General features: G+C 32.8%; 1 protein-coding gene across 1 annotated transcript in view; it reads left to right on the forward strand.

The window, feature by feature from the left end:
* The window catches only part of LOC137614707 (uncharacterized), a 274,793-nt gene that overhangs the window by 95,638 nt on the left and 166,655 nt on the right, over window positions 1-12,500 (forward strand). Inside the window, exon 3 of the mRNA XM_068344390.1 lies at window positions 4,469-4,483. Coding sequence (XP_068200491.1) covers window positions 4,469-4,483 — 15 coding nt within the window. The remainder of the gene's footprint in view (window positions 1-4,468; window positions 4,484-12,500) is intronic.

The following is a 12,500-nucleotide window of genomic DNA, read 5'->3' on the forward strand; positions in this document are numbered from 1 at the left end:
CACTTTACATTCAAGCCAACCATCTCCAAAGACTCCTACCACTCGACAACCCTTTTCCGTAACTCTTCCCTATTTTCAGCAGTAATCACCAATTAATTTGCATGTAGCAGCTTCCACAATTCTTTATTTATGTTATTACTTATGTCCTTTTTCTTTTCTTTTTTTACATCATTTTAACCACGACTTTATTCTTCCTCAAGCACCGAAGCATAATTTCTCTTGGTATTCTATCATAAGTCTTCTCTAGATCTACAAAAGCAACAAAAGAGCTTCTGGTTTCCCTCTAGCCCCTTTTCCTGTAGCTGCTTTACTATAAATTAGGCCTTCACAGTCACTCTCCTCTTCATGAATCCATTCAGGTGTTTCCCAAACTGTGCAATCTCTCTCAATCTCACATCTAGTACCCTCTCAAAAACTTCCAAGCCATGATCTGTTACTTTAATTCCCCTGTAGTTACCATATTTCATGACATCATCTTTCTGCTTAAATATACTGTAGATACCATTAGACTCTCCTCCCAGTCATAAGGACTAAATTCCTCCTCCCATAATGTGAAAGGCACCAAATGCCTTGGGGTATGGTGTTTAGCCTACATCCCCATGCCCTCAATTGGCGTCATGGTCTCTTGACATTTTACAAACTGAGAGATGTCAAGTCAGAGATTTCTCAGAGGCAACAGCTTCTCCTTTGACGATTTGCAGTCTCTCTCTTGTATAGGAGTTGTACATTATTATTATTATTATCATTATTATTATTATTATTATTATTATTATTATTATTATTATTATTATTATTATTATTATTATTATTATTATTATTATTATTGAAAAATAAAATATTATAAGAATAGTAACAAATGCACAAGTACAGAATGTACCTAAATATCCTTATGTAGCACTGTCTAGCTCTCACAGGAGTCTTGTAAAGGTAGGTCAGCATGTCTGACTTGTCAGGGGACCTCATTTTCCATAGTATTACTTTATGAAATTGGGATAGGGTACCTCTACCTTCATCTTCTGCAGTTTGCCATAGTGTAAGACTCTTAATTGGGGCCACCCCAGCATTTGAAGGACTTTGGCAATTATGTTGTGCTTCCTCCACATAGAAATAACCTCTTCAGACGAGTAGGCTTCGGATTTCACTGCAGATACAGACTTCTTCCCTAACTTCTTAGCAGATGTGAGTGGTGAATAACCAATCCAGTTGGTCTTCACAATAGCCACATTTCTATTGTAACCATACTGTTCTTTGAGGTACTATACTAAGCCAATACACATAAACCAGGCATCTGCATAAATGACAGACTGTTTTGGTTTCTTCAGGGTCTTAAGAAGGGTTGGGTGACTAGAGAAAGTGGTTTCATGGCTGAAACCATCAATGCTTCTCTTGCAAAACAGATTGAACCCCCGCTGGTCAGACTTATTTGGCATGTACTGTTGTAAAAATCCACCCTGATCCACTTATGTGCTACCATGGATTCATCCACTGACTGTGCTGAAGTCTCAGCCACCTTCAAAAACTTCCTTTTGGCTGAATCTTGAAGAATCCATCTATGGTGGTCCGTGCATTTTCATTATTGTTGAAATGTATAAGAGACCGCTTGAGCTGTACCCTTTATGAGGACATCACCTCCGCAATCAGCAATATATGAGCTTATTATGACCAGTAATTCTCTATACAAGGCATCTGGATCACGCTCCTTTAAATGTTGATATCAGTGTAGATTGTAGTGCTAACATCCTTCTGCTCAGCATAGAGATATTGCCTAGTATACAGTGTCCTCTACAACAGCCAGCATGAGCATGTCCTAGAAGTACTCAAAAGGGGAGCGAATATCTGTCATGGTGGGTTAGACCATAGTAGGCAGGTCCTGAGAAATTATTTCTTCGTAACTCCACACTTGTCTTTTTATCTTAGTGGCTGTACTCCTAGCACTCTTCGTTGTTAGTGCTTGATCATTCTTGTCCTCGGACAGGGTCTCACGTTCTGGGAATACCTGGGAACTTACATGAGTCACAGAACCTGTTAAAAGAAGACAAGGTAATTAATGAGGAGTATCAAGATAACATTTATGTAGGCACTAGAAATAAAGGCACATAAGTAAAAATATTTATAAGGCAATTAAAGTTGATGGATAGACATTACAGTTCAAGAAAGTAAATTTTCATGAAAGGTAATTTATATAAGTAAAGACAGTTATTAAACTATAGAAACCAACCATTTTAATTTGGCTGAGGCAGCCTGGACAAAGTACTGATATGAGATAATTTTCATAGAAGACAGGTGATTGCATTGATGGAGAAATAAGATCCCTAGCCATAGGTTGTTTTATTCCATACAGCATCTGGAGACATACTGGGTGCTCTGCAATGAAGACTGCTCTTATCAAGAGAAAACAGAAGTAATATGGCTCATGTACTTAGTGCAGACAACCGGACTCATTGGCATGCGGTTGTAACGGACAATATTTGCGGGGAAAAATTAATTAATGTTTGGGAATTTGCTGCCCCATGCACGATGGCTGCCAGGCTATTGCTCTCTGTGCTGCCGTTGCACAAGAACAGAAAAAAATGATTAGAGAGAACAGTCAAAGCAGGTTTACTCGACCACTTGGTGAGAACAGGTGTGGCGTCACGTGTACCACTTGCCAGAACAGAGGAGCAATGAGATAATGTTAAATTGCAAGCAAGCAAAACACAGCATAGACCAGCTGAATTAAGTGACTAATTAGATAAACAAAGTAACACACATTTTGTCTGCAGTAGGCAGAATAACCAAAGAGTTCCTGGCTGGTAGACGTAGAGCCAGATTTCATGGACACATTTTGGAAAACTGCAGCCCAGACGTTCTTAGCTATTTACTATTATATTATCAAAGACAGGCATTTAAAAAAGTTATATATATCTATAAATAGTAACTCCAGCTGCAAAGTGTATATGAACCGCCTGTATCTTCTGGCAGGTCTCCGTAGTAAAACTTAAGAATAAAACCGACGATGAAATCTTGACCTTCAAGTCTTTTCCTGATTTGTTTTTATTTTAAAATGTTATAACTGATCTATCTAAGACTATTATAACTGCTATGGCTCAATTCCTTTTACATATATCCTAAATGATATTCCTTTGTTTTTCTTTTAGAAACATGGATTTGAATAAATTGATTTTATTAATGAGAGATTGTGGGAATAAGAGTTAAGGACTTTAGGTCGTTGCTTTATTTGACACCTTACTGAAACGAATCCGGCTTCTCAGAATCCAGAGAAAGAATATTGATAATGTTGTCTTTTGTTTTTATTAGCCAAAACGAAGGTTAAACGAATAACTTATTTTTCCTGTTTAAACGTACTTTAGCCCGAACACGCAACAGAACACGTACCAGCTGAAGCTACTTGAAACCTGTTTTCAAAAGTTAAATTCAATTTTTATCTCTTGCATCATTCTCTCCATTCATGGATGTTTATTAATTTTTTCAGTGCTTTAACGAGTTCCACAAATTCCAGCCCGCCTCTTTCACTTGTGAATTAACAAAATGAAGAGTATTCATGAAATACGAGATTATGGCAAATGATGCCGATAAATCTAAATATCTTTGTCTCGGGGAGAGTGTAGAGTTACTGGAAATGGAAACTAATGTGGGATACAACTATTTCAATTGCTGGATGTCCTTTGTAATTGGCCTTATCAGTCATTTGCAGTACGCAGCGTTCATATCTTGTTTATCCATGAAGGGAGAGAGAGAGAGAGTTAGAGGGTTGCTGTGGAAAATTGTATTGTTGGTTTTTGCAAAAATGCCAGTTATGACGACTGCTTATAAATCTTTCTTTTTGCTCCAAAAATTCATAGAAAACAAGAAAAATGGCCGGATTAATGAGTTATCTTTCATGGTATGTTTAGAGAATTTGACTCGGAATGTTGGAGAGGAAAACATTTCAGAATTTTATACCTAGCAAGGAGTTAGCTTTTTTTTCAATTGACATTTTTTTCTATATTCTATAAATGTTTTAAAGTCTGAAGTTCCATTCTTTTCTCTTGCTGTTATAGTTATTTTTCAGTTTTGGTTTTTAGCTGACGGTTAGTCCACGTCTTTCCGTTGGCTTTTGCAAATGCGGGAATAATTTTCCTGCTCAGAAGATCTATAATGGATTTAATATCTTCCAAATAAATATGATAATGAGAATTTAGATATGCAATTATCTAATATATCAAGCTCAGTACAAGCTATATTTTATCTTTACATTTTGAAAATATTTTCAAATAATGAAAAATAATCATTTATGACTCCGTTTTATTTTTTAATGGAAAATGTATCGTCGTTTAATTATTGAATGCCACTTTCAGAAAACGTTAAATGTTTACCATAAAATAAATTTCCAAATTTTGCATTTGAATGATTTCCCAAATTTTACGGGATGACATTAATCCAATATCCACCCTATATTTAACACGTTTTTTTATATTTTCTTTTTCAGACTCCTCCGATTCTGGTGAGTGTTAACACATATATATCTCGTAAACCAGGTTATATCAGGTGATATACTTTAAACCTTATTCCATATATTTATTTATTTTGCCTCTTCCATACGGGGATACAAAGAAATACAGTTTCATTAATTACTAACTTTAAGTAATTATTGGTAAGTTACCAGAATTCCATGATAAAGCCCAGTTAAGTACTGTATCTCCTAAGTGATATCTCTGGTTCACTTGATATATTTTTCAGGTAGGAGACATTGCATCGATCATGTTTTACAGGTACGTGTTATTGATAACATTTACTCTCTTGCTGCTGCTTTGAGTTTAATGTCTGTGTCCCGTTTCGTGCTGTTCAATTTATTTCCGCTGGCTTATCCGATATAAATAACGTATTACGCATGTATGGTTTTTTTTTTTTTTTTGCACAAGTATCATAGGCATTCTTATTTATTTGGTTTATTTTGAGCTATACTTCTATTAATTCTTAATAAGTATTTATATATTTCAATATATTACATTTTTTATATTGATTGTCTTAATACGTGTGAAATTTTGAATGTTGTAAGAAACTTACGAGTCTTTTGCCTGTGAGATGGATTTGTAATAGCCACTTTTTAGTTCATTACATTTCATGTCGTGAATAACAGCACTTATTTATTTTATTGATAGTGTCCAGGACTATTGCAGAGTTCTCATTCTGGGATAGTTTTGTTAATAAAATCATTGTCTGTATTAGCAACAAAGATTCGTAACCTGCATCAGTTTAGGCAATTTAGGCTTGAAATGAAAAATAAGGCTCTATTTAGAGAAGGTTAAAGCTACACCTGTGGTAGTAAAACGAATAGTACGATAACTTCTTATTTTTAACTTAGGTCTCTTATTTTCTTATTTATACATGAACTTGCACAGCGCAAACATCACAAGAAAACTTTGAAAGCCTTGAAAATGAAAATGAAATATAAGAAAATTCATCGTTCGGCAGTGAATGTCGAATGTCAACAGAACTTTTCTTGTCATTAAACATATCAATCTTGTGATGTACTCTGTTGCAACCTGTTATGAATATATTCCTTTTATGACTGTTTTTACCATTTGGTAGTATTTATTTTGTTCCGCTATCTCCGCGTTTATCCGTATATTTCTGTTTTGGCTATCGGTATGGAAAGCTGTAATTTTGTAATCAAGCATTGCCTTGCCATTATTATGATATATCATTGCACTCAAAAACTCCTGAACTGGAATGAGATGTTCTTTATCTTTTTATCTAGAAATTTAGTACTTTTCTCTTCGTGAGTTTTGAGTTCTGTGTCGAAATCAGAAAAGACTACGATGAAAGTATGTTTCTGAAACCCCATGTGCAAAAATTATGTTCTGTATCAACCATTTAAAGATCTACGTTGGTTATCTGTTGTCTTAGAATCATTCATGATAAATTATGTGAATCTTTATTAATGAATGCAATGATCTTTTGATATCTGTCGTATTCCTTTTATTAAATATTCAAGAAGTGAAAATTATAGGAATATTCACGTGAAAGATTTATTTGGGTCTTTTAGGTTCTACGTTGACGAATGGTACTGTAGCTTGAAAAGGATCGCGAAATGAACCGATTATGTTGAATTTGTATTTCTTTTCATTATTGTAATTCATATTTGTTTTGTGTTGCGCTAGACATAAATATGAGAATCGTACAGTATCAAATAAACTTTAGGTATGGCACTTTATTGAAGTATATACCTTAATATTTCAAAGTTTATCAACACTAGGGAACTCTTTGATGCATTGCGAGCAGGGTGTAGAGGAGACACATTTTACTTGCCAATTCCTTTATGTTTGGCTGAATGAATTAAAATTTTATGAGACAGAGACGCTTCCTTCATAAATTTTATTATATATTTTTTGAGAAGTGAAGCAGAATTGATAATGATTCTATTCGTGTAAATTCATAACCGTCACAAATTTTAGTGACAAACCGATTTTCATGAGAATGATCTCGCTGACAAAGATGTTCGATTTGATTAATTTGAGTATCGTTTTCAAGATATAATAGGTCAATAAAATTATATACGTATATATTTGTGTGGATAGATGTATATATGTGTATACTGTATATCTTATATTTATATACCTTATATATATATATATATATATGTATATATTTATATTTATATATATATATATATATATATATATATATATATATTTATATATATATATATATATATATATATATATATATATTTATATATATATATATATATATATATATATATATATATATATATTTATATATATATATATATATATATATATTTTTATATATATATATATATATATATATATATATGTATATATATTTATATATATATATATATATATATATATATATATATATATATATATATTTATATATATATATATATATATATATATATATATATATATATATTATATATTTGGTTATATACTATATATGTTTAACGATGGTAAGCACATTTCATTGAGCTTATATATGCTAAACTTGATGGAAACATCAAAGTGAAGATATAGTCGTTATTTAGAAATACCAGAAATCACGAAAAAAAAAAAAAAAAAAAAAAAAAAAAAAAAAGAGCAAAAGATCCCAAAGGGTATGGGATTGAGTATGATTTAATTTGTGTATGATTTAATATAGATATAATATTTGGAAATGGAAATTTCTTTAGGAAACTAAGTGTTAATGAAAATGGCTGTCAGAGAATTTTTTTCTAACTCCCTCAGACACAGCATTTTTAAAAGCGTTTTTAAACGTGAAAAAAAAGGGCGAGCAATAAAAATAGGCGCCTCTTACTGTCATCAAGAAGCAATTTTGGAACCCAGCAGGGTTACACAGTGAGCGTGAGGAGGTTTTTACAGAAGGATTCAAAAGTGATGAAGGGGTTGGGATGGCAGCTATTGTTGTTAGAGTAGTATTTCATTGTAGATTGCTTAGCAACATCCACGTTGCCTCCTGCAAAACTTGCAACACTATTTTCAACGCTTTCAACAAAGAGGAATGAATCGCTGAGAGAAGAAATGCTTTCTTTATTCGTTGTGTTAAAATGGCTTAAACCTAGAAGTAAATCTTTTTCTTCTTTTTAGGTATTTGTTAGAAAATAAAAAAAAATAGAAATGAAGAAGTTTGAGAGTAGACCGTCTGATTATATTTGTTAGAAAATTAAACGAAAAAAAAACATTCGAAATTAAGAACTTTGAAAGTTAACCGTCTGAGTGTATGTGAATGGTGTTAAATGCTGAATAATTGCCCCAATTGATCCAATTCCTGATAGTTTAAATCATATCCATGTGATATTGGATCATTCATATGTTCATTAAATTGCTTAATTTATCCAAGTATAATAGCAATAAATTATTTATTGTTTTACTTTTTACTGCTTCTATTCAGAGACATAGCATCCCATGAGAGCTCCCCATCGGCAGTAACTGTACACTTGGGTTTTCGATCTTTATAGAAAGGGAAATAAAATCTAAATTTCCCCATCGGAATCTTACATCATTCGTAATAACGATAAATAAATTCAAACCAACGAGAATCGTTATTAGTTTAATAAAGAATAATAGAAATTTATCAAATTCATCAAATTATTTGTTAGCCAAATAATCGTTCTTCAAGTTTAAGGACATCAATATCAACCTTTCCATTTTACAAATTTCAATCAGCTACTATGTACTTCACCATTTTTTATCACCGTCTTTATTTTGCCACCTTTTTTTACAATTGAAATTATATTTGTGTATAGTATATAAGTCAGAAATATAAATATCACACACACACAATCGCACACACTTACACGCATATATATATATATATATATATATATATATATATATATATATATGTATATATATATACATATATATATATATATATATATATATATATATATATATATATATATATATATTAGCCACGAAAGGAAAAATCATATGACTTGATTAGTAGTGATGGGCCGAAAGTACCAACTGCAATAAAGTCTTTTCAATTTTCCTTTCGTTGCTATAATACATATTCTATGTCTATCATGTGTCAGCTTTTGTGATTTCTACAAATATATATATATATATATATATATATATATATATATATATATGTGTGTGTGTGTGTGTGTGTGTTTATGTATATATATATAATGTATCTATATATATATATATATATATATATATATATATATATATATATATATATATATATATATATATATAGCCTACCTCATGAAAACATCAAGATTATACATTATTTGTTACCTTTAGATGAATGTACTCTCTCTCTCTCTCTCTCTCTCTCTCTCTCTCTCTCTCTCTCTCTCTCTCTCTCTGTATGTATGTATGTATGTATTTTCATGCACACGCATTTCTGTTCCCGTTTCGGGTGAATTAGATTTATGTTGTGGTTAATAGATTTCATTTCCCGACGTCGATCATTCGGTCCCCTGTCAGTAATAAGATATATGTATCATCAAATACGTCGTACAACAGAGAAAGTAAGGTCCTGAAAAAAAAAAAAAAAGAGGTCCTGCAATCTTATTAGACTATTGGACTGGACATTTTGAAGAATCCTGTGTGAGATATCCTGAAAGATGGGGCAATGCAAACAGCTGCATTCTTGGAAACAGGTTTGGATTTTTGAGACTACTGAACTTAGACGAAGGTTGTGATTTAATCGACACATTTGCTGCTTTGGAAGATTTGATCGCCAATTATTGCGCTACTCAATTTGTTTGTTTTGAGGCTCTGCATCTGAAGTTGTTACAGTTACTGAAGGGCAATATTAGGAGAAGATCAAGATTTAATAACTGTAAAAAGATAAATATTTAAGTATAGTTGTAATGAAAAAACCTTTTTTGACTGTATAGATATGATGTAAAATTGGTTTGAACAAACTGAATTTCTGACAAAACATTAGGACTTACTATTTAGATATAAATTTAAAGGGTCCATAAATTTAAAATGTCCCTTTCTGTCTTAGGATATGGAATAAATCTGTATTTAAGGCAGAAATACATACGAGAGGTTGGTCAACGTTACTGCGTGTCAAGTTTTACTAAGGATATGAAGTGAAAATCTTTATGAAGTTAAAGAAGGGATTTCGGGATGGCAATGATTGATATGAAAATTAGTAATATTCCTCATCTCAATTTGTCCATTTCTTTCTTCCTATCTGGGCATGAACTGAGCTTATGGTAGTATTGATTGTTGTTAGGTAGCTATTTCCGGCAAGGGTTGAATCATAGCTAACGCCAGAAATACAGCAGGGTTGTTTTATTTAGGTAAATGTTATCTGCAAGAGAAGTATCTACAGGTAGATTAATCTTGTGACAATCTATGACAAATATGAAGAAAACCAATTACTGAGATGCGAGGAAATTTCCCATGGCCTAGAATCATATATAAAGACATTGGTTTACCAACAATTTTACTACGGAAGTACCCCTCATGTAAAGTTGTTTTCGCCACAACTCAAAATCCGTCAGGCTATAAAAAGGTTATCTATGCAAATAAAATATATTGTTAATCACTGAAGAGATACACTTGTAAAACGTTACCTTTGATAAATGTGTAAATTACAGTAGTTTCAATATAATTGAATGGCTGTTATATGGTTAAAATGTAATAGATCGTTGAATTAGTTACATTACAGTTCAAAAGGGGAAATTGACCTTACGCTCAGCTGTGATCCTTTTTTTTTCTTTTTTTTATGCGTCTGTCGCTTATGTTAGTTTTGTCATTCACTTCACTTTCAAGGTATTTAGTACAGTTTATTCTGCTTGATAATATGAAAGATTCTAAAGTCCTTGTTCTTTGAGAATTGCCCTTTTTGGCATTTAATTAAAACCAAATTTGATAAGCTGGAAGCTGTTATATCAACATTTAATTAAAGGGGTAAATGTATCTTAAATACCCTTTGATTTATATCTTTCTTCTAACCTGTTTTCTTGATTATTTACATTATAGTAACATTGTTTCAAATTGTGTTTCTTCCCCCCAAGACACTAACATTTCCTTGTAAAATATCCTTGCAAAATTTGTGAAATTACTAACAATTGGCTATTCTGTACTTTTTATAACTCCGGGAGAAACAGAAACTAGATTCCGATTGGTTTTTAGTGAAAGGGCGTAGAGTCTTCTACACTTGTGTAATTAATTCACTTGCTGATATCCATAGATAACACATAGCAGATAAAAACACCAAAAACTAGTAGCCACACACATTTTCCATACGTCATGCGTGCAAGTCAAGAGACACGTGACAATTATGAGAGTCTTCTGTCATCCAAGATGACGTGGACACTGCTGATACGCCGATAACGACTTATAATTGGCTTCTCCACTCCAGCCCTTCTTCCCAGCCCCATCTAACTCCATCCCTGCCGACCCTTTACTCATCACAATTAAGTGCTTCTTCTACGAGATTCTTCGCTCGATTTCACGGGAGGGTTTTAGCTCTTTTCCTTTCTTCCGTGTTTTCTTGTTGGAAGAGAGTTTTATCCAGATTTTTGGACAAGTTTTTTGTGCTATTGTATACATGAAGTTTTACGTATTATGGGTGCTTTAAAATGGCTATTTGTATACCTTGTTATATATATTTTATATGCTAGTTATTTGCATCAATAGACAACTGTAAATTATATCAGGAACTGTCTGATATTCAAATCCTAAATATATTAGTTTCTATACATTATGCGTTAACATTGGAATAATTGTAGCCTTGGACGAAACCCAGATTATTACCTTTGCCAACGAAGTTGGAAGGAGGATATGTTTTACCCCTTGTTTGTGTGTTTGTTTGGGAACAGCTTCCTTGCCACGATTTCAATCGTAGAGTAATGAAACTTGCAGGGATTAGCTGTTATGTAAAAAACTGGAAATTATTAAATTTTGGAAGGTCAAGGTCAAAGGTGAAGGTCACAGTCAAGCAAAATGTCCAATTCACATAATCAGCCATAAGTTTGGACATTTTTGTCACAGACTTCTGGTTCATATTATTACTTGCTAAGGTCGAAGGTCAAGGTCGACTTCAATGTTAAGGTCAAGCAAACGATTTCGGTCATCAACCATATAGCCACAATTTTAACCATAAAGTAATGTAATTTGCAGGGATTTTAAACTGTTATGTAAAGAGCTGTTAATGTCTAAGGTCCAAGGTCAAGGTCGAGTTCAAGGTCAAGGTCAATCAAAAGATCAAATTCTGGTCATCAAACATACGGCCATTATTTCAATCGTTAAGAAATGAAACTTACAAAGATTTTAAACTGTTATGTTGATTCTTGGAAAGGCTCGGTGGTTTCGAGAAATAAGCTGCCGTGTTGGAGATCTGCACTCTTGGAGTTTTTTTGTTTTGTGATATTTTAAAAGCAGGTAATTTTATGTGATTGAAAATTACCATTGATTTTACGTTCCAGAGCAATGACTCTTATGAGAAAAAGTATGTGGTCCGAGCAAAGGGATAAGTTTAAATTATTTAGTTTGCCTTTTTTATCTTTCACATTTAATAAATCTTCAATATATCCCCTCCATTCACACGAGATTACATTCACATGAGACAGTGTTGAACCCATTGCATTTAGTTTATTGCTTTCATTGTTTATTTCGTTGTGGAGTAATTTCTTATTCTTCTCATTTTCTTTGTGACTAATTTATCCATTGTTCTTTAACCTTGCACTTTAGAGGCTCTTCTTTTATGTGGTTTTACACTGAATGATTTGTATCCTTCGTTAAACCTTTTAGTTCCTCCTCATATATATAGACTACTACATGTATGTATAACAACAACAACAAATGCAGCCCACTCTAGTTCACGGCAGGACAAAGGCCTCAGCCATGTCCTTAGTCATGTCTGTGGTTTGGACAGTTTCATCACCACGTTGGCCATTGCGAATTGGTGATGGTGGGAGATTTTAGTCTGATCGCTCAATTCAACCCAAATTGGCAACTATGACCTTGACTGTGTTGCTTTGCTGATCATGGCGATACAGGAACCCTTTCACAACA

Source organism: Palaemon carinicauda, chromosome 21 (genome assembly GCF_036898095.1).
Source record: "Palaemon carinicauda isolate YSFRI2023 chromosome 21, ASM3689809v2, whole genome shotgun sequence".
NCBI lineage: Eukaryota > Metazoa > Arthropoda > Malacostraca > Decapoda > Palaemonidae > Palaemon > Palaemon carinicauda.